The following is a 24,207-nucleotide window of genomic DNA, read 5'->3' on the forward strand; positions in this document are numbered from 1 at the left end:
TGCGCTGCATTTTGGTCCTCTCCTTCATCCCAGGAAGAAAGCTGTTACAGAACCACCCACCTAACCCGGACCAAGCAGCAGCAGCAGGAGAGGCTGCAGCAGCAGGAGAGGCTGCACTATTTGGAGGAATGGACATGGGAGGACGAATTAGACGGCAAAGGACCCTGGGCAGAGCCAGGGGAATATCGCCGCCCCAAAGAAGAGCTGGAGGCAGCGAAGGCGGAGAGGCGCTATTATGAGGCGCTAGCACGGCAGAGCGGCTGGAGGCCCGAGAGGCAGCCCCCAAAATTTTTTTGGGGGGGCACACGGGGAGTGTGGCAGAGTCAGGAGTCAGACCTGAGCCAACTCCCCCTGCTTACCGTAAGGAGCCGGTCAGGGCGGAATTGGAGGTGAGCGACGCAGAGACAGTGAAGGAGTTAATGGGGAAATTGGAGGAGAGCGTTATGAGGGAGGTGCTGGTTTGGTGCATGAGGCACGACATCCGCCCGACTGAACGTGTCGGGGAGTTGATGTCACCGGGAACAGCTCTCCATACTCGTCCTGAGGTGCGTGCTAGCCGTCTGGTTAAGACTGTGCCAGCCTCACGCACCAGGCCTCCTGTGCGCCTCCCTAGCCCTGCACATCCTCTGCCAGCTCGGCGCTACAGCTCTCCCAGCCATGCTTCCAGTGGAGAGAGGGCGTCGTACCGGGCAGGCACCGTGTTATGCGGTGGAGCGCACTGTGTCCCCGGTGCGTGTGCTTAGCCCGGTGCGCAACATCTCAGCTCCCCACATCTGCCGGGCTAGGGTGAAGATCCAGCCAGGGCGGATGGTGCCAGCCCTGCTCTCAAGACCTCCAGTGCGCCTTCACGGTCCGGTCTGTCCAGTACCACCAGTTCCGGCACCACGCACCAAGCCTCCTATGCGTCTCCAGAGTCCTGTACGCACTGTTCCTTCTCCCCGCACTCGCCCTGAGGTGCGTGCCCTCAGCCCGGTACCACCAGTTCCGGCACCACGCACCAAGCCTCCTATGCGTCTCCAGAGTCCTGTACGCACTGTTCCTTCTCCCCGCACTCGCCCTGAGGTGCGTGCCCTCAGCCCGGTACCACCAGTTCCGGCACCACGCACCAGGCCTACTGTGCGCCTCAGCAGGTCAGAGTCGGTCGTCTGCCCAGCGCCGTCTGAGCCATCCGTCTGCCCAGCGCCGTCTGAGCCATCCGTCTGCCCAGCGCCGTCTGAGCCATCCGTCTGCCCAGCGCCGTCTGAGCCATCCGTCTGCCCAGCGCCGTCTGAGCCGTCCGTCTGCCCAGCGCCATCTGAGCCGTCCGTCTGCCCAGCGCCATCTGAGCCGTCCGTCTGCCCAGCGCCATCTGAGCCGTCCGTCTGCCCAGCGCCATCTGAGCCGTCCGTCTGCCCAGCGCCATCTGAGCCGTCCGTCTGCCCAGCGCCATCTGAGCCACCCGTCTGCCCAGCGCCCGTCTGGCGCCATCTGAGCCGCCGAGCTGCCCTCCAGTCATGAGCTGGCCTTCCAGTCATGAGCTGCCTCTCTGTCCTGAGCTACCTCTCTGTCCTGAGCTACCTCTCTGTCCTGAGCTACCTCTCTGTCCTGAGCTACCTCTCTGTCCTGAGCTACCTCTCTGTCCTGAGCTACCTCTCTGTCCTGAGCTACCTCTCTGTCCTGAGTTATCTCCTCTATTTAGGAGGAACCTTTGGGAAGGTTCCTAGACCAGGGTCGGGGGCGAGGGTCGCCACTCAAAGGACGCTAAGGAGGGGGACAAAGACAATGGTGGAGTGGTGTCCTCGTCCTGCGCCGGAGCCGCCACCGCGGACAGATGCCCACCCAGACCCTCCCCTTGAGTTTTAGGGGTGCGCCCGGAGTTTGCACCTTGAGGGGGGGGTTCTGTCACGTTCCTGACCTGTTTTCCCTTGTTTTTGTATTTGTTTAGTATGGTCAGGGCGTGAGTTGGGGTGGGCATTCTATGTTGTGTGTCTAGTTTGTCTGTTTCTGTGTTCAGCCTAATATGGTTCTCAATCAGAGGCAGCTGTCAATCGTTGTCCCTGATTGAGAATCATATATATATAGGTGGCTTGTTTTGTGTTGGGGATTGTGGGTGGTTGTTTCCTGTCTCTGTGTTTGTGTTCTGCACCAGATAGGACTGTCTCGGTTTTCACATTTGTTGTTTTGTATTGTTGTAAGTGTTCACAGTTCGTTAAATTAAACATGTTGAACACTAACTGCGCTGCATTTTGGTCCTCTCCTTCATCCCAGGAAGAAAGCCGTTACAAGTATTCTATATAAAGTAGTCTATATAAAGTAGCCTACATATAGCCTTATTCTAAAGTTGATTTAATAGTTTTTTCCTCTCATCAATCTACACACAATATACCCCATATGACAAAACAAAAACAGGTTTTTAGAAATGTTTCCAAATTATTAAAAATAAAAAACTGAATTATCACATTTACATAAGTATTCTGACCCTTTACTCAGTACTTTGCTGAAGCACCTTTGGCAGCAATTAAAGCCTTGAGTCTTCTTGAGTATGACGCTACAAGCTTGGCACACATGTATTTGGGGAGTTTCTCCCATTCTTCTATGCAGATCCACCCAAGCTCAGTCAGGTTGGATGTGGAGCATCGCTGCACAGCTATTTACAGGTCTCTCCAGAATTGTTCGATCGGGTTTAAGTTCGGGCTCTGGCTGGGCCACTCAAGGACATTCAGAGACTTGTAGAGCAGTCACTCCTGCGTTGCCTTGGCTATGTGCTTAGGGTTGTTGTCCTGTTGGAAGATGAACCTTCGCCCCAGTCTGAGGTCCTGTGTGCTCTGGAGCAGGTTTTCATCAAGGATCTCTCTGTACTTTGCTCCATTCATCTTTCCCTCGATCCTGACAAGTCTCCCAGTCCCTGCCACTGAAAAACATCCCCACAGCATGATGCTGCCACCACCATGCTTCACCGTAGGGATGGTGCCAGGTTTCCTACATACGTGACGCTTGGCATTCAGGCCAAAGACTTCAATCTTGATATCATCAGACCAGGGAATCTTGTTTCTCATCGTCTGAGAGTCCTTTAGGTGCCTTTTGGCAAACTCCAAGCAGGCTGTCATGTGCCTTTTACTGAGGTGTGGCAATCTGGCCATTCTACCATAAAGGCTTGATTGGTGGTGTACTGCAGAGATGGTTGTCTTTCTGGAAGTTTCTCCCATCTCCACAGAGGAACTCTGGAGCTCTGTCAGTGACCATCAGGTTCTTGGTCACCTCCCTGACCAAGGCCCTTCTCCCCTGATTGCTCAGTTTGGCCGGGCGGCCAGCTCTAGGAAGAGTTTTGGTGGTTCCAAACTTCTTCCATTTAAGAATGATGGAGGCAACTGTGTTCTTGGGGACCTTCAATGCTGGATAAATGTTTTGGTACCCTTCCCCAAATCTGTGCCTCGACACAATCTTGTCTCGGCGCTCTACGGTCAATTCTTTCGACCTCATGGCTTCGTTTTTGCTCTGACATGCACTGTCAACTGTGGGACCTTATATAGACAGGTGTGTGCCTTTCCAAATCATGTCCAATCAATTGAATTTACCACAGGTGGACTCCAATCAAGTTGTATAAACATCTCAAGGATGATCAATGGAAACAGGATGCACCTGAGCTCAATTTTGAGTCTCATAGCAAAGGTTCTGAATACCAATGTAAATAAAGTATTTCTGTTTTTTTATCAGAAACTCAGAAATTCACAAACATTTTTCTTTCGCTTTGTCATTATGGGGTATTGTGTTTTTTTTTAACTTAATCAATTTTTAGAATAAGGCTGTAACATAACAAAATGTAGAAAAAGGGAAGGGGTCTGAATACTTTCCGAATTAACTGTATATAAGGTAAAGTTGGACCATTTCCATATGATGCTAGATTCCTTTTGTCTCTCTTTGTCTCTCCGCTGCATCCTATCGAGTCATTCTACAGAAATAATACATTATACTGTAATAATAATTTATAACATAATATTTAAAGAAACAGACAACTGTGTGAGCCATCTCATTATCCCATGGTAGCTTATTGCAAGCACATTTATTACAAAAAGGTTACAGTAATCCTTTCCACTCCAGCAAAATGAACCATACACTGACATGATGATGCACTAAAGAATGTCTACTCAGGGCCCCGGGAGGCCCCTCTTCAAGGTAAAATGGCACACATCGCTGTAAGTTGACCAAACAAAACAGTATTACCTGCAGGTACTAAGGAAAGTTGAAGTATTTTAAAGCCTGGATATTGAGGGGTTTCTGCGTGAACTTGCCTTCAACGGTCTTCTCTGTCAGAACATCATTATTTGCAGTATTTACTATGTGGTAGGCTACATGTATATTGTATTGCCCTTTAAATGCATATTTTGGCAGTACATCATTGCACTTTAAATAGATAATAGATCATTGGTGTCCCACAGTAGCGTGATGCACCGTCTGTCACACGCATGTCAGCATACAGAAATGACAGTACATTCAGTAACTCTCTCAGAGCACAATGCTGTGCGTTACCATTCATTAGTGTGTAAAAGTGTTACAACGACCATACAATGTAGTCTTTTCCATGTTTTTTTTCTTTCAGTTTTTTGTTCCTCTTCAGGTTTAGCGTCAATAAAATAAAATTATCATAATAATTTGACATTATTCACAGAAAATAAAATACATTAAGACAAATACACAAGGCCATTGACATTCCATTCTCACTTAATATTAAACAATTTTTTCTCTCAACAGAATATTTAACATCTTCGCAACACTTTAAATAATTAACACATACACCAGTCTCTAGTGTCAGTTCATGTGTCTCCAGTCTCCATACGTCTTGTGGAACCAGGAGGGCCACTTTGGGCCAACAGGGCTCCCGTAGTTGTCTCAAGGCCAATGACTATCTCTTGGAGGTCTTGGCCAGTTTGCTGGGGGTCGACCTCCTTTGAGGAGTGGGGATTTTGGAGGGCTTGCCTCCGTGTTGACGTGACGATGAGCGGGGTGTGCCCCGACTGGTGTCACCCACCATCTCCGACGTTTCGGAGCACACCGATGCGATATCGGAGATGTCGAAGTCTGAAGCATCGCTTCCCCTCCGGCTGCTGCCTCGGCTACCTGCTTTACTTCCAGGTCGGCTGCCGGGTCTTCTCGATTCTGGGGAACAAAAGATTCCGGTACGCTTATTGTCTGGTTACAGCAACTGGCAACTTTGATAGCAGAGCCAAAAAGCAAAGATGTTTAGCAGTTAGAAAGCAGTCACTGCTTTTTCAAAATAATTCTCTACTCACCAAAGCCTATTGCCTGCCCCCGTGCTTTCATCACAGCAGCATTGATCAGGGTTCCCTGCTCTTCTCCCGACTGGAACCCTTTTCCTGACAAGTATCCAGGGAGACGCAGTTTGCTTCCCTGTATTGGGATGCTCTGGAAAAGACAGAGCATTTGTTGGCATTTTGAAACTAATAGCTACACAATGGGAAATCATAGAACAAGACAATACTGTATGCTGTAGTTAAATTGATTATCTACTATAGTACATTGACTCTTATTAACATGGGTAATTATTCTCTAACTAGCATGTTATGCAACGTGGTATTCTGATGAAATCCCAGGGACTTCCAATGTAAAGAGTTATTTTGTAGAATGAAAAGTTACATGTAATGTTTGATGTTTCAGTAACAACCTAAACCTTTACAGCGGATTAACAGATAAACAGTTGAACATGCAACACAGAACAGCAGTTCAGTTCTTAGTTTGAGTTAGTTAGAGAAGGAAATAGACAGTGTTTTTTCCAGTCAACAGAGAGAAGGACTCATGTTCCACCACAATCTTCCAGTCAGTACTTTAAAGCATCCTAACTAAAAACCCAACTGAAATCGGAAATCTAATAGAAAAACGAATAAACAGCTTATGTGCTCTCTCCAATCACAATTTGCTCCCTACACCTTCCCTTGGCCCTAACACTTCAATGCTAGTATATCTGTAAGGTTTAAGCAAATATGGTGGAAGTTCCACCACTCCACTATTTATACCTATGCAGAGATCCTTTAGATCTTCAAATATTGTGCAGTTAGGGCCAAGAGGAAGGGGTAGGGCTATTTAAGTAGTTATTATTGGGGCCTTGCTCTTTTACTCAGACACTATATATTTCAGTTGGATGGTACACTATTTTTTTTTAAAGGTCAGCTCTAGAACCTAAAAGGGTTATTTGGCTGTCTCCATAGCAGAACCCTTTGAAGAATCCTTTTTGGTTCCAGGTAGAAATGTTTTGGGTTCCACGTAGAACCCTTTCCACAGAGGATTCTACACGGAACCCAAAAGGACTCTCCTATGAGGACAGCCGAAGAACCCTTTTGGAACGCTTTTTTCTAAGAGTGTATAGTAAAAGGTAGTAGTTGTTAGGTTCAAAGCTCTGGAGCGTTTCAGACCCTGTTGATTCACTATACCTCAGAGGATGAACCTTGGCTCTCAAAGGAGTCTGATGATTTTAGAGGACTGGAGGGTTTGCTGTTTGTCAGCCAGGGCTTATCATAATTGCGGGTTATGTGTTGGGGAGTCTGAGGGAATAATGGCAAATCAAACACACAAACACAGGGATTCAGATGGAGAAATGAACTAAAAAGAGCAGAGGTAGACTAAAATAATAGTTATGATATGACAAAACAAACAAATTATCAAACTACAAAAAAAATCGTGAAACAACGAAAATGATTTATTTTAAACATAATGTAGATATGGTTGGAAGCATGTGGGGAATGGCAGACAAACCGACACACACTGTTTCTCTAGAAATGTTTCAAATACAACTAGCTTCCTAAGATCATCAACCACAAGTCATTATGCAATTTGTCTCTGTTGTCAGTCAAGTTATTAAATGTATTTGCTGTGGAAGAAGTATGTTGTCAAAAGACGAGGCATCCAGATCGTGGACGTCTCTTACCTTGGGTGTGCTGGTCAAGGCTGTGTTATTATGCTGGGCCGGACAGCTATGGTTAGAGTTTGACCGGTTGGGAGAGGCAGCACGTGACGACGGCCGCGACCTACGACCTCTATACCGGAAACTGGCCATCACCTGAGTGGTGCCTTCTGGGAGAATGAACTTTTCTCGCAGCTCCATGTTTGTCCTTCCTTTGGCTGGGGGGTAAAATATGACAGCATACAGTAAGACATGAGGCATAGTTTGTTGGTGTATGACTGATTGACTAGGTGAACCTAATTCATTTCAGTGGAGTGAGTCAATGGATGATGAGTACCTGCTTTTGGAAAAAGCAGACCAATTGAAATGAATACAGGTTGTTCTCTACACTATTTGTGTTTGGACTATTGTGCAAATAACAGAGTGTAAATGAAGGACATGCAGTTTCACATCACTTAGCCACACCGGCGAACTCACTGAAAGCATACGGCCCATTATAGTAAGTTTAGTGATTCCTTTAACCAATAGAGAATCATATGAACTTAATCTACAACGGACTGACTCTGCCCATACAAATCTATAAAGACAGCCCCCGTCACCCTAACCTCCTGAAACAAAACCAAAGAAAGGTATAATAGCTGACATTTTCCTCCAACTCATCTCTACCAGGGTAGAAGAATCTCTGGTCATCACAAAAAAAGTATGATGGATTCCAGTGGCTTAGAACATCAGCCATAAATAAATGAGCCCCCCCCCCACATAGCTCTTAGGTGGAAACAGTCCATTACTGTTACAGTGATTGTCAACACAAACTTGAAAACGGAATTGCAAAAGAAAAGGTGCACAGCCACTGGTCGCTACATGCTGAGAGAGAGAGAGAGAGAGAGAGAGAGAGAGAGAGAGAGAGAGAGAGAGAGAGAGAGACACAGTGAGACAGAGAGAGAGAGACAGAGAGACAGAGATAAAGAGAGAGAACCAAAGAGAACCAGAGAGAAAGAGAGCGAGAACCAGAGATAGAGAGAGAACCAGAGAGAAAGAGAGAGAGAAAGAGAGAGAGAGAACCAGAGAGAAAGAGAGAGAGAGAACCAGAGAGAGAACCAGAGAGAAAGAGAACCAGAGATAAAGAGAGAGAGAACCAGAGAGAAAGAGAACCAGAGATAAAGAGAGAGAGCGAACCAGAGATAAAGAGAACCAGATAAAGAGAGAGAGAGAACCAGAGAGAAAGAGAGAGAGAGAGAACCAGAGAGAGAGAGAGAACCAGAGAGAAAGAGAGAGAGAGAGAGAACCAGAGAGAAAGAGAGAGAGAGAACCAGAGAAAAAGAGAGACAGAGAACCAGAGAGAAAGAGAGAGAACCAGAGAGCGAGAGAACCAGAGAAAGAGCGAGAGAACCAGAGAGAGAGAGAACCAGAGAGAAAGAGCGAGAGAACCAGAGAGAAAGAGAGATTCAGAGAGAGAAAGAGTGAGAGGGGGGGGCGAGCGAACCAGAGCGAGAGAACCAGAGAGAAAGAGAGAATCAGAGAGAGAAAGAGAGAGAAAGAGCGAGAGAACCAGAGAGCGAGAGAAAGAGAGAGAACCAGAGAGAGAAAGAGTGAGAGAGGGGGGGGTGAGAGAACCAGAGAGAGAACCAGAGAGAAAGAGAGAGAACCAGAGAGAAAGAGAGAGAACCAGAGAGAGAGAGAGAGAACCAGAGAGAAAGAGAGAATCAGAGAGCGAAAGAGAGAGAGAGCCGCTGTTGGCCTGGAGGTCAGTAAGTAAGAAGCACTTCAGAAGCAGATGATGTGATAACGACAGCATGCATGAAGACCCACAGACTGCTGGATGACAGGCGAGTGGAGTCACTTTATGGGAACGCCATTCACGAGGAGCACTACAACACACCCATAATGTACACACACCCACACTAACACCCGAACACACAGTGATGCAGAAACATACCACTGGGGGGTTCATGGAGCAAGGTGAGAAAGTGTGAGATTTGTTGCCAACCTATAGGAGACTGAGTAATTGAAGAGTTTGATTCCGAGCGCAACATTTTACTCCCGTGGTGATGAACTGGAAAGGAAGGAGTAGGAGCAGTAGGAAGGAATTTTTAGCAGGAACATAGAAATACATAGAAATAGAGAAACCTGACAGGCAGAGGACAACATAGAACTAGAGAAACCTGACAGGCAGAGGACAACATAGAACTAGAAAAACCTGACAGGCAGAGGACAATATAGAACTAGAGAAACCTGACAGGCAGAGGACAACAAGCATTCATAACATCATATCAAAATAAATACTAAATCACCAGTAGCACTGTTATCTAAAAGTAGACGATTAAAACAGAAGTGACACACGAGAGATACCGAATCCAGTAATCTGCCTTCATTACAATGAATTGCATTTTATAAAATGTTCCCCTCCAGTGTTCTGCCTGGTATCTTACCTCGACACGGATCGTTTTTTACCAGGAACTCATCCAGAGCCATCCAACCTCCACCCACGCGCACCATCACAGTACTCCGTAGGATCCGTACCAGACGCAGCTGCTGGGAGTCTCCAAACTGCAGAGGGAGCAGGGAGGACAGAGAGGAAGGTGAGGCCGGGAATCACTGAGCACTACTCTGCATCAACAACACTGGACAAGACTTGAAGCTGTGCAACACCAGAAACCAGCAGATGCTATAATGTGTTAGGAGGAAGATTCTCCTTCTAGGAGTTTGTGCCCGATCGCCTGATTACATTGCATGTTCTGACTGTAGAGTACATATAGAGTTCATATAAATATGAAATATGATTTCACTAAAAATGGATTTCACTTCATCACTAGATGAGAGGTGACATCATCTGTCTTGTGTTTTCTGTCTGGTTTCTATTTTGTTGTTGTTCAGCTGAGCCCATTGATTAAGACACAAAGCAATAACATCAAGGTTTCATTCTCAAAGACACAAATGAAAGGGTCAATCCAACTGGTTTTACCTTCTCGGATTGTATTAGTGCATTCATCATTGTCTACAAGGTAGGATTGGTTTGTGACTTGTGAAATTGTGATACATAGATTTGTAATTGAGGTGAAATGGGTAACACTTTACTTCATACCCCCTGTCAACAGGCTTATCGTAGCCTACATACATCTGTCATAATCATGATATAACAACTGTCATCTTGACATGACTGGTTAGGGCATCTGTTGTTAATATCAATGTTATGACAATGTTATGTATCCCTTATGATTAAGTTTGAAGTAAATGTAATAATTAGTAAGTGAATAATTTGTTACAAAGGGTTGCAATATTTGTATTCATCTCTAATATTGGAATGTTTTCTAATTATTTTGTCTCATTTTCACCTGGGAATTCCTGTAACAGACTTTATCATATAAAGATCATTAGGCAGAAGAGAGGCTCTTCCACCACTAGGTGGCACTATAGCGTGGTGGTTAATCCTTACCTTTTTTTGGGACACATTTTTTTTCCTGAATACTATGGGATATTTGCATGTATCTTGCAAAGCTTTCAAACAAGCCTGACATGGAGGGTGAACAAACAGCCAAGCGTCATGAGGTGAGGTCACCCAGTTGGATATGGCCATGGGGTTAGCAGATTTGATAGCACAACAATCACGGCCTCATGCTTTCCATCAAACATTATCACGTCATAGCAAATAAAAGAAACGAACAAAACAGACAAAATCTCCTGCAAAACCAACAACGTGACAGCTGTACTTTCTATCAGTACAGTACAAACCACCATAGTCATAGAGGATGCATTGACATTGATGCAGGAACCAATGCAGCTAAGCTTCAATGAGACACTGAGGGACAACATGGGGGATGGCATGTAATAGTCTCTCTCTAGTCAACCATGGTGTAACAATCAGACATGACCACACACTGATGAGCCTGCAGTTAGGTGCCTATTGTAACACTCTCACTTGAATTCATCAAACTGTGATTCCCAGAATGATTGAATGCCACTGGTGAATTGTGTGATCGAGTACAGTAAAGGTGATGATTTGAATGATCTGAAGAATAGTCACGAGAAGAATGGCCATTTACCAGAATACAGCTTTCCAAAACCGCAACGTGTAGGTGGGGTGTTAGATTTGGACTGTCCCTGCTTGTTATAATCTCATCGTCATGTAAGCAGTGAACCAGACCAAACTGTCAAAAGAATTGTTTCAGTTGATTTTGAGTAATAAATTAATACAAACTGGTGCAGAAGACACACAAAATATATATAATATATGTACAGTGTATATGTCTCCCCCTACATAGTAATTCTCCTCAGCAACACCCCCATCATCGTTTTACATCCATCTTCAGAAAGCTTATGGTCCATGAATTTTATATGAATTATGTAGTATTGCAACATGCATTTCTTTGCACATTGGAACTGAATAAAGAAAAAGAAGCAGGGTAATACCCTAACAATGGAAAGGCGTTTGGCCAGCTTTGAATGCTGTCACACAAAGACATGTCAGCCATTATTTAGACAAATAATTTCCAGGAAATAAAAGAGAAGCAACAGACAAGCAGACATTAAAATAATTAGAAATCCCAAACTGGCCAAGGCTTCAATTAATGCACATAGAGATAAGAAGATTTGTGTGGAATAGTGTTGGGCTAGAAAACCTATTCTTTCTTATTTGAAATGCAAAAGCATCAAGGAATAAGAGGGAATAATTGAATCAGCATTTTACTTCAAAGCATTATAACACTTGACTGCTTTAAATGCTGTTTTTTTGCTTTAGTAATGATCATAAGGTCGATCTTATTTTCTACCTATCTAAATAAGAATGTTACTGCCACTAGGTTTACCTGCACAATCAACCAGCGCATGTTACATTTACAAAGGTGCGTTTATGACACTGTGGCCATTTAATTCTTGGCATGACCCAAAGGGGGATTATTTCATTCAACAGTTCTTCCTAGCAGGCTACTACTATGTCAATGGTCCTCCGCTGCACCACTCATAGGCACCAGCTGCTTCCCCACGCCAGCCAGCCAGACCCGATCCTATATCCCAACTACTTATGCCAGTGGAACTACGCACACAGTTATTGTTATTATCATAGACTAAATAACAACTAATCAAAAGTTGACCTTTTCAGGATCGAGTGACTGCAAAGGTCTGAAAGCATTATTGCTGTCTGCTGTAGCTACTTCTGAGTTCCATTCTGATGACATTATGGAAGACTCTTGGCAAAATGTTAATGTTAATTGGAAAAGAAACATGGCCAACAAAAAGGATAGTAGGGCTTGATTAGGGCACAGCACCACATAATAGACAACAAAAATATGTACCTGATTTCCAAGGTAGAACTGGGCATGGGAGGAACAATGAAAAGATTCACATTAGTTTCTCAGAGAGCAAACGTTTCACTATAAACCATACAAATTGGATAGGACATTATGTAACAGTGAAGGTCATGTGTTGGTGCTAGAAAAATCCTCTTACCCTGTATTTGTTGGCACCAATTTGCTCAACTTGGAATCGTTTAGGACACTTGCATTTTGCCACTTGGCGTGTAACCTATAAAGAATGACATTATTTAGACATGTTTTACAATGAAGACAGGTAATACTGTACATATTGTCTGAGTTACAACACATGTAGTACCTCATCTTCAATTTTGTCTGCATCTGTGAGGGGTTTGTATGCCTCTTTGTTGGGGTGAAGGGCAGCCACAAACTCATAGTAGTCAATATAGCCGTCACCATCCCGGTCAAATATGTCTGCCACCGCACTCATCTCCAGCCGACTGGTGGGGAATTCTGGGACGTAAAATAAAAAACAGCCGTAAGAATTCTCTGATTTCTTGGACAGTTGACACTAATGATCTGGGCCCAGATTCACAAAACACTTCTTTCGCAAAAACTTAAGAAGATTCATAAGTGCAATTCCTCAACAATATCTTAAGATTTAATGATTTTCTTATGAACTTCTCAAATATCTTCTTACAGGACGCCTGTATCTTTGTAATGACTGGGTGTATTGATACACCATCCAAAGGGCAATTAATAAATTCACCATGCTCAAAGAGATAGATTTTTTCTTTTTTACCCATCTACCAATAGGTAATTCTTTGCGAGGCATTGGAAAACCTCGCTGGTCTTTGTGGTTGAATCTGTGTTTGAAATTCACTGCTCAACTGAGGGATGTTACAGATAATTGTGTGTGTGGAGTACAGAGATGAGGTAGTCATTCAAAAATCATGTTAAACACTATTATTGCACACAGAATGATTCCATTCAACTTATGTGACTAGTTAAGCAGATTTTTACTCCTGAACCTATTTAGGCTTGCCATAACAAAGGGGTTGAATACTTATCGACTCAAGACATTTCAGCTTAAAATGTTTAATTTATTTGTAAAAATGTCTAAAAACATCATTCCACTGTGACATTATGGGGTATTGTGTGTAGGCCTGCAACACAAAATCTAAATTGTATAAATGTTTAATTCAGGCTGTAACTGAAACTAGAAAAAGTCAAAGGGTGTGAATACTTTCTGAAGGCACTGTAGTTACATCTATGGTTAATGTGTAAACAGGCCAGCCCAGTACGGCTCAGCCCAGCCCAGTACGGCTCAGCCCAGCCCAGTACGGCTCAGCCCAGCCCAGTAGGGCTCAGCCCAGCCCAGCCCAGTACGGCTCAGCCCAGCCCAGTACGGCTCAGCTTGGCATGGCTCTGTCATGTGAAGCGTATATAGATATAGGATCTTAATTTAACCCCCGTTGTTGCAGGAAACCTCCTGCACAGCGGGAAATGCAAACACAGTGTAATCAAGGTTTAAAAAGGCTTTTAGGTAATGACATCATAATGTATTTGAAATGTGTGTCTATCTTTATTTGATTTTCATGTTTCCCCCACTGCTCCCTCTGCTGGGATCTCTTGATTGGGCCAATATTGACTGGGAATTTATAATTATGCCCACCTGTGAGGTCTTTATGTTGTGACATTGATTGCCATTGCCTTGCTCGCTGAAGAAGGACTCATACCCCAAACGTTTGTGCGGCAAAAAAAATATGTAAATCTACGTTTATTTACCGGAGTGCTGTCCTATTTCTGTTCTTTGCATTAATTATAATCAACACAATAATTCAAATTTCCTGATGCAGCAGGATTATTTTCCTGCTGTGAGAAACTGGTCAAATTAAGATCCTACACCTGTAAGTCAATAGAACTGAGACTCTATACACTACTGATCCTACTATCCTGGTAATGTGAAGAGGTTATAGGTCTTAACAGAACTATGACTTACTGGAGGAGAGGATACCCTCTATGAATTCCTGTCTGGTGACCTTTCCATCCTGATCCTTGTCAATGCGTCTGAAAAAGTCCATGACACGCGACTTCTTATGGTTCATCCATCGCATGTAGCGCTTCCGCCACACATCAAAGTCAAAGTTGGCAAATTCCTTCAGCTGAAAGAAAATCAAGCACTATACATTATACACCATGATATACATTGTATTGAGCATAGTGATGGTATGGACATTAACAAGCTAGCTAGCTTATTGGCGTAATACTTTGGTGATGGCCTGCCATATTATTTTCAACATCTCTAAAATGTAATTCCTGAATGTCTCCATGAAGCAAATAAAGTAATTAACATGAATGTGTTTGAGTTTATTTATTCTTGCTCACAGATAAAACTGAAGAAATGCAGAATTTACATGACTAATAATTGCAAAACACTCTTTTAAAATACATAACACTTTATACGTGACATGAATAGAATATTGAAACATTACAGGACATTTTTCATAAGCTAACAGAGGTTTAAATGATCTACCTCCTCAAGTCTGTCCATGGCATCATTGAGTTTCCTCCTCCTGTCCAGGGCCAGTAGCCACACCTGTTGCCACTTGCTGACCAATAGGTTAACCCTGGGGTTCTTGGTCTCTATGAGAGGCTGTGAAGATGGGTACATGGCTTGTGTGGGAGAACGCTTTCCTGTAGGTGAAAAACAACCTGTTTAGTGATACCGCTATTCCATTGTATAACTTTGGTTCCATACCAAAAATAACATAGGAATGATATAATTTTGGGGACATAACACACAGAGAGCATAGGAGGTAATGTATGAGGATGATGTGTCATGGTGAAAACAGTGCCTCAGAGCTGAGCCATATCGCTGAGTTCAGGGCCTTTAAGGGGTCCTGGTAGGGTTACATACTTCCACCTCTTCCTTTCTCCAGGACAGGGATATGGGACTGGCTGGCAGGCTCGCTCCCGACCACAGCCTTTCTCTTGTGTGTCTTGGTGATCTTGTCAACATCTGGTTGCTTCCTGGTCATTTCCTCCATGAATGTCTGCATTGCCACCCAGAAAAAACATATTTTTCAGTGTGTACTGTATACTGTATTCACTTCAAAGGTAATGTTCTGCATGCAGAGTACACATACAGTAACTCATGTTATTAGACAGATTGAGCTACTCTACCTACAATAGCATCTTCTATTAACATTTCTAGTACTACTAGCCAAGTGGTGAACAGCATTGATATTGCATGCAGTGGAGAATGTTTGGTCAACCAAGCACCAAGTAATACACCAAACCCTTAACATCCTTTAATAAAAAAGGATGACACTGTCTAGCTCCTGGTCATACGCTACCTGGTGTTCAGCGATGAGGGCTTTGACCTCGTCTATCTCTTGAGGCAGGACCTCATTGTCCTTGTCATTGAGTGTGGTCTCAGCCCACTGCAGCCAGCCCAAAAGACCCTCCAGCAGCTCCTTAGTGGCCAGCAGATCACTGAGGGCCATGGCCAGGCGCTGCTGGTGCTGCCGCGCCCACGCCTGGACCTAACATGGCGAAACATGAATAATACATTTAATAGGCCTACATCTGGTCATTTAGCAGATGCTTTTATCCAAAGCGATTCACAGTTGAAAGTGATACATGTTCAGTAATATGTGGTCCATGCTGATTCAAGACCACAACTCCGGTGTTGCCAGCACCATACTCAAACCCACTGAGACATTGGAACAACCTAGTAATAAGTAGAACCATGTAGGGTTCTTTTTGTTTTTCCCCATAGGGGAACTCTTTTTGGTGCTAGGTAGAACCCTTTGCAGAGGGTTCTATCTAGCACCCTCTATGTAGGGTTCTTAACAGAACCCCCTGTAAATGGTTCTACATAGAACTCTCTATGAAGGTTACTACCTAGAACCCTCTATGAAGGGTTCTATCAAGAACCCTGTAATCTGCTAAAGGTTCTTCCTATAACCCTCTATGAAGGATTCTACCGATTCTACCTGGCTTGCAAAGTGATGCAAAATTCCTATTCCTATGGTATAACTACTAACAGATTGGATTAGTTTATATATGTATGTAGCACAAGATTAATCAACCAATCAATGTATATGCAAAAACACAGACATTGAAACAAACAATTCTGAAAAGAATCATGCAATAGAGCATGCTGGGAAATATGATAATGATGGGCGTGGTTTTTAGTGTTTTACTCCAAACAGAGTGAAAATGAAAAATCAACACTAGGAAATACCAGATAGGGAAGGGAAAGGGGATATCTAGTCAGTTGTGAAACTGAATGCATTCAACCGAAATGTGTCTTCCACATTTAACCCAGCCCGATACAGTACATACATAAATATACCCATATACAGTTTAAAACATTCTCACACGTATCTTTTTAAATTTATCAGATTACTCAAACTCCTGATGTTAAAGTTTAAACACTGAGGTAACCATTAATGCTCAGGCACAATTTAAAAGAGAAAAATATACAATAAAAAAGCTTATTCAGACTCAGAAGGGTACTATGTAGAACCCTTCCTACCTTCCAAAGAATCCTTCTTGCATTCCAAACAATCATCTAAGAACAATTTCTTTCAAAAACGGTTCTTCTGGTGAAAACGGTTCTTGGTAGAACCCTATCCCTCCGCAAAGGACCCTTTTGGAACCCTTTTTTCTAAGAGTGTATTATTTGGACTCCCCAACAAGATTTACATTCATGGCTACATTCCACTTTGTCTATGGTTAGTTACAGCCAAGTGACAAAGTAATGTATCGGTATGATTGAGAAACGTGATGAAACTTTCTGCCAAGCATTGAGGTTATGCAAGCGATATGTAAGGAGTTGGCAGAGTGCTTTGCCGTGATATAGGCCTATGATCTCTCACCCTCCAGTATGACGCACAGCAGACAGGCATGTAAGTGTTCACTGACCTCCTCGAAGCGGGCTTTAATGATGGTGTTCCAGTGTTTGATGGTGGTGATAGAGTCTGGGTGGCAGATGGTCAAGATAGCCTCCCCCATACTGGTGGCTTTGTTCAGGCCCACTCTCTTCTCCTCCTGTTTCTTCATGAACTCCTGAAAGAGAACCGTTGGTTTCCATTAGCAATCGGCAATGTTTGCGGCAAAACGTAGCAGCCAACAAGTAATTTCTCTGTTCCTCTGTCAATACCTGATCAAGTGGAGATGAAGAAAGTCATGCTATGTGAAGTCAGGGGAGACTATTTTAGATCCAGTGAGATCATGCTTGAGAAAAACTCAATATTGTGAAGTAGTTGGCACGGAATAGCAAACCACGATCTAAAATCCATGTATGGCATTTCTACTTTTACTGCCGAGCTTGACAGACGTGTGGAGACAGTCAAAGTGAAGTGTGTTTTAAACATCAACAATACATTATGAGGAAGCCTCATCAGAAAAGAATGATGAAACATACCCACAGTCTCTGCAAATAGCAGCCTTAACTGCCATATGGTTGAGCTAGGTACTAGTTTGCTTACAATTAAAATTGTTCCATGCAAGCCCCACCCCTGCAGTATATACAAACCTTTAAACAGCCCAAAACAACTTCACCTATGACCAGATATTGCATTTCACATTTGGTCTGATTTTAACTATTGAACTTATTCTATATTATGGATTTTGCTTTAGAGACCTTTGTGCAAGGCCTGGAAAATAATCTGCAGGGAAACACTGTTATTCTATAGGATGGCAATGTTCCAGGCTAAAGGTCACTTGCCTTGTGCTGCTCGATAAGAGCCCCGAGGGCCTCCTCGTCGTCGGGCAGGGTGCCATGGAAACGCAGGCTCTGCTCGGCCTCGGCCAGCCACTCCAGCAGCATATGGACTGTAGAGTGGAACTCCTCAGCCTGCAGCCAGGGGACAGGGCCCAGGGGCAAGAGAGGTTCATAAACACACAAGTCCCCCAAAGCATTCCTCTAAGCATTCAGCCAGGTCCTAATGGTGGCGTCGTCTTTTTTGCAGACACACTGCACTCCTCAAACGATTGCTATGAATTGCTATGATCATATGAATGATGTTTCTGAGACGTTTTAACAGATCATCGGGCTTTGTGAGATCTGATCATCTGTGAAACTGCATAAAAAGATGTCTTGGAACACCACCATTTTGAATGAGTGATGAAGAGAGGTTTGGCATAGTAAGAGTCCTACCTGACTCAGTGCCTGTTCCAGCCGGGTCTGTTTAGATACTGAGCGAGCGCAAACTGTCTCCCAGCGAGCGCTCAGCTCCTGCATCTGAGCTTTGACCCAGGAGGAGTCTTCATGGCTGCTCTCAATCAGGTCCTTAGCCGAACGCTTCAGGGCCGCAACGCTCCCTGTCCGCTTACCCAGCTCCTTCTGGAACACCTGGAAGACACAGCAAAGACAGAACTAGTGAGACATTACACACAGACAAAAACACACTACACCAAAATCTATACAAAACAACACTACACCAAACATATACAAAACTACACCAGACATATACTACACGACACCAGAAATATACTACACGACACTACACCAGACATATACTACACTACACCATACATATACTACACCAGCCATATACTACACTACACCAGACATACACTACACCAGACATACACTACACCAGACATATACTACACTACACCAGACATATACTACACAACACTAGACATATACTACACTACACCAGCCATACACTACACTACACCAGCCATACACTACATTACACCAGCCATATACTACACTACACCAGACATACACTACACCAGACATATACTACACAACACTAGACATATACTACACTACACCAGCCATATACTACATTACACCTGCCATACACTACACTACACCAGCCATACACTACACCAGCCATACACTACACTACACCAGCCATACACTACACTACACCAGCCATACACTACACTACACCAGCCATACACTACACTACACCAAACATACACTACACCAGACATACACTACACTACACCAGGCATATACTACACTACACCAGACATACACTACACCAGACATACACTACACTACACCAGGCATATACTACACTACACCAGGCATATACTACACTACACCAGACATACACTACACGACACCAGACATACACTACACTACACCAGACATACACTACACTACACTACACCAGACACATACTACCTTACACCAGGCATATACTACACTACACCAGACATACACTACACCAGACATACACTACACCAGACATACACTACACTACACCAGACATATACTACACTACACTACACCAGACATACACTACACTACATTACACCAGCCATATACTACACAACACCAGACATATACTACACGACACTACACCAGACATACACTACACTACACCAGACATACACTACACTACACTACACCAGACATACACTACACTACATTACACCAGCCATATACTACACTACACTACACTACACCAGACATATACTACACGACACCAGACATACACTACACTACACCAGACATATACTACACTACACACCAGACATACACTACACTACACCAGACATATACTACACGACACCAGACATACACGACACTACACCAGACATACACTACACCAGACATGACCTACACTACGCATATACTACACCAGACATATACTACACTACCCCATACATATACTACACTACACCAAACATATCCAACACTACACCAAACATATACAACACTACACCAGACATACACTACACCAGCCATATACTACACTACACCAGACATGACCTACACTACGCATATACTACACCAGACATATACTACACTACACCAGCCATATACTACACTACACCAGCCATATACTACACCAGACATATACTACACTACACCAGACATATACTACACCAGACACACTACACTACACCAGACATACACTACAATACACTACACCAGACATACACTACAATACACTACACCAGACATACACTACACCAGACATATACTACACCAGACAGACTACACTACACCAGCCATACACTACACCGGACATATACTACACTACCCCAGACATATACTATACTACACCAGACATATACTGCACTACACCAGACATACACTACACCGGACATATACTATACTACCCCAGACATATACTACACTACACCAGGCATATACTACACCAGACATATACTGCACTACACGAGACATACACTACACTACACCAGACATATACTACACTACACCAGACATACACTACACTAGACATACACTACACTACACCAGACATATACTAAACTACACCACACCAGACATATGTTATACTACACCAGACATATACTACACTACACCAGACATACACTGCACTACCCCAGACAAATACTACACTACACCAGACACATACTATACTACACCAGACATATACTACACTACAGACATATACTACACCAGACATATACTACACCAGACATATACTACACTACAGACATATACTACACCAGACATATACTACACTACACCAGGCATATACTACACTACACCAGACATATACTACATTACACTACACCAGACATATACTACACTACACCAGCCATATACTACACTACATCAGACATATACTACATCAGACATATACTACACTACATCAGACATATACTACACTACATCAGACATATACTACATCAGACATATACTACACTACATCAGACATATACTACACTACACCAGACATATACTACACTACACCAGACATATACTACACTACACCAGACATATACTGCACTGCACCAGACATATGCTACACTCCACTGCACCAGACATATACTACATTCATTACACTGCACCAGACATATACTGCACTGCACCAGACATATACTACACTACACCAGACATATACTGCACTACACCAGACATATACTACACTACACTACACCAGACATATACTACACTACACCAGACATATACTACACTACACCAGACATATACTACACTACACCAGACATACACTACATTACACTACACCAGACATATACTACATTATACACACACATACAGACATATACAAGACTACACACAGATGCAGAGACACATGTAAACAGACACACAGACACAGACACATCAACACACCCACCCCCACACCCAATAACCTCAAACTTCATCTATCCATTTCTGCTCTTTGCAGAGTCCCACATCGCAAGTCATTATTGCTATGATATCCCTCGTACAGAAATAAAGAAAGTCACACACTAATTATGCTCCCAAACATTTAATGGGTCTAGCAACCAATGTTTTGACACTTGCAGATTGACCCATTAAATGTTTGGGAGCATAATTACAGTGTGTGACTTTCTTTCTTTTTATAGTTTATTCTCTGTTAGTCAGCACCTCTACGAAACATTTTTGTGTGTGTGTCAGCTTATGTCTTCTATTAGAATATACCTAGTAGCCAAGATAAATTAGACCAGGTTATAAACAGTCATCTAGCCCCATGACCCTCAGAGCTAAGCTGTGGTCCAAAACAAATTAGGCCAAATCAACACTGATTATGAAAAATAGGGATACAATTTATTTTGGTTACATTTTTTTATTTAACCTTTATTTAACTAGGCAAGTCAGTTAAGAACAAATTCTTATTTACAATGATGGCCTACCCCAGCCAAACCTGGACGACGCTGGGCCAATTGTGCGCCGCCCTATGGGACTCCCAATCACGGCCGGATGTGATACAGCCTGGAATAATACAGTTCAACAGGGTTGAAACCGATCCAGCTACACACTAACATTGTGCCAAAAACACTTCCAATTGGAGCAGTTGACTTCTGCACCCTCATGAAGTCATCTGGATGCCTTTGAAGGCCATATGGAGGGTGACTGAACTGAAGGTGTGACTGTGGATCTACTCAGATATCCTGCCAGGCACTCTTTATTTCTCTATACCTCAGCAATCTCGCTTCTCTGCTAATTCAAACAGCGTTTTGCCACATAACACAATTTCTATTTCCGACAACCGGCTATGGGGGGGGGGGGTATTAATTACCGGAAGGAATGAGAAATTAAAATACGCTGAGCAATGAGAACAGCAAAACCACACGCAGTACAGCATCACAGGGTACACAAATAGGACATGTTTCAGCTTTAGAATCAAGTTAGATGAATGTGCTTCGGCCCAGAGTTTGAACAGATCTATTCTGCAAATGGCGCCTACTGCCATTGAACAAAGCACTTAACCCCACCAAACTGCTCCAAGGGTACTGCTCTGCGGCTGGACAATGAAGCTCTATTGTACAAATGTTTCCTTTATTTACCTTGTGACTGTCGATGAGATTGAGCACAAGGTCTATATCTCCATGTACTGGCTGGTCCTCGGCCAGCTGAGGCTCCACTCTGTACAGCCAGTCAATCAGGGCCTGCAGGGCATCAGTAAACTGACCAGAGAACAGCAACGCCTCTTCCAGTTTGTTCTGCCTGAAAGGAAATACAGATTATTAGTGAAAATACATAATGACCACTGACAGCAGAAAATATCACAAAACTATCACTGTTTTCTATTATTTATGTAATATCATCACACTTTGACAGCAGAAACTCTACAGGTGCATTCTGCATTGAGAAGAATTATAGTTTAATCAGAGTCGATCAAAAGTATTCACGAAGCCGACAGTTTCAGTATCCATCATCATCACGATTAGATGACAGTAAAATATATCATTAATATGCATATTGTGTGTCCATTACACAGCAATGTGCCGGTCATGTCCCCTTACCTCTCGACTGACTTGCCACAGACAGTGTCCCACTTGTCCCTCAGTTCACTCAGCATGTCGTCCAGCTTCTGGTTATCGTCCTGCAGTGACGTCTTATCCTTCAGGGCACGTCCGGTACGACTGGTGGTGTCATACACTGAGTGCTTGCTCCCCAGCACCTTCTGGAACTCCTGCATGAACCCAAGTTGGAGAGACATGGTCATTATTTAAGCTAGTTCAAGCTGTCCAAGTCAGTCTGTGGCTGGTTTTTAGCCTCGTCTTCAGGCCGTTCAAGGTTTATATGGTGTGTCTGGCAAAGAGAAACAAGTAGATTTTAGACTAGACAGCTGAACAGCCAACAGTGAAATGTCCATAATTGAACAGTAGCCTAAGCAATTTGACCATGGTCTCACTTTCTGTCTTGTTACGTAATTAACAAATCGTCAACAGCACAACTGAGAAACTACAGCTGTGTTAATCCAGAGGCACTACGTATGATATAACTGTAGATTCCTTCAAAAAAGGTGCTATCTAGAAGCTAAAAGGGTTTCTTCGGCTGTCCCCATAGGAGAACCCTTTTTGGTTCCAGGTAGAACCCTTTTGTTTCCAGGTGGAACCCAAAAGAGTTCTACCTGGAACCAAATAGGGTTCTACCTGGAACCAAAAAGGGTTCTCGTATGGGGACAGCCGAAGAAACCTTTTGGAACACTTTTTTCTAAGAGTGTACCGTCTACATTCTGTCATGGATTCTAAATTGTGACCTAGTTGTTAATAAAGGACACTATGTAGTGGCTGAAAAAAAAGGGGTCAAAATTCATCCACACGGATTAAAAGTTTCTGAAATCAGGGCATCCCTAATACATTCCGTACATACAGGGATTATTTTAGGATTAGCAAACAATCCTCACACACAACAGTGCAAGGACAACAACTGGATAGCTTAGTCTCTGACACTAAAGGCACTAATGTGTACTGTATACTATAATGTATAAATCCCAAACTGAAGTCTCACTAGAAAAAGCACTCGAAAAAGCTGTGGTTTTAAACAGCAGCTTTGATAAATGACTATAGTCCTGCTGGAGATGTTTTTCTTTGCTAAACGATCTGCTTCATAAACGCCTCACTCTAGGAGGGGTCTCGCCAACTCTTTCATTGTCACCCTTTGTCTTGTTCTCCTCCAAGGATGAGAAAAGGATTTGACGAGGTTCAGTTAGTTCAGGCACCTTGTGCTGGGCCAGCTGCGTCTTGATCTTGTCAGGATCGTTGGCGATTTCCAGCTCAGAGTCCAAAGCCTTCTCCGAATCGTCCAACCATTCTGTCAACTTGTTCCAGGTTTCGTGGAACTAGGGGGAGAGATGTAGGAAATTA

General features: G+C 43.4%; 1 protein-coding gene across 1 annotated transcript in view; it reads right to left on the minus strand.

Moving 5' to 3' along the window:
- Nucleotides 1–4,012: 4,012 nt before the first annotated feature.
- dst (dystonin) overlaps nucleotides 4,013–24,207 on the minus strand; it is a 187,918-nt gene continuing 167,723 nt past the window's right edge. The window contains exons 84-101 of the mRNA XM_038974616.1: nucleotides 24,063–24,182; nucleotides 22,861–23,030; nucleotides 22,402–22,561; nucleotides 18,311–18,505; nucleotides 17,879–18,007; nucleotides 17,074–17,217; nucleotides 15,498–15,686; nucleotides 15,059–15,194; nucleotides 14,675–14,835; nucleotides 14,141–14,303; nucleotides 12,497–12,651; nucleotides 12,335–12,409; nucleotides 12,181–12,198; nucleotides 9,322–9,439; nucleotides 6,917–7,110; nucleotides 6,423–6,533; nucleotides 5,274–5,400; nucleotides 4,013–5,166 (exon numbers count right to left, since the gene is read on the minus strand). Coding sequence (XP_038830544.1) covers nucleotides 4,880–5,166; nucleotides 5,274–5,400; nucleotides 6,423–6,533; nucleotides 6,917–7,110; nucleotides 9,322–9,439; nucleotides 12,181–12,198; nucleotides 12,335–12,409; nucleotides 12,497–12,651; nucleotides 14,141–14,303; nucleotides 14,675–14,835; nucleotides 15,059–15,194; nucleotides 15,498–15,686; nucleotides 17,074–17,217; nucleotides 17,879–18,007; nucleotides 18,311–18,505; nucleotides 22,402–22,561; nucleotides 22,861–23,030; nucleotides 24,063–24,182 — 2,652 coding nt within the window. The 3' untranslated portion in view covers nucleotides 4,013–4,879. The remainder of the gene's footprint in view (nucleotides 5,167–5,273; nucleotides 5,401–6,422; nucleotides 6,534–6,916; nucleotides 7,111–9,321; nucleotides 9,440–12,180; nucleotides 12,199–12,334; nucleotides 12,410–12,496; nucleotides 12,652–14,140; nucleotides 14,304–14,674; nucleotides 14,836–15,058; nucleotides 15,195–15,497; nucleotides 15,687–17,073; nucleotides 17,218–17,878; nucleotides 18,008–18,310; nucleotides 18,506–22,401; nucleotides 22,562–22,860; nucleotides 23,031–24,062; nucleotides 24,183–24,207) is intronic.

The sequence above is a fragment of the Salvelinus namaycush genome, chromosome 35 (assembly GCF_016432855.1).
Source record: "Salvelinus namaycush isolate Seneca chromosome 35, SaNama_1.0, whole genome shotgun sequence".
In the NCBI taxonomy this organism is placed as follows: Eukaryota; Metazoa; Chordata; class Actinopteri; order Salmoniformes; family Salmonidae; genus Salvelinus; species Salvelinus namaycush.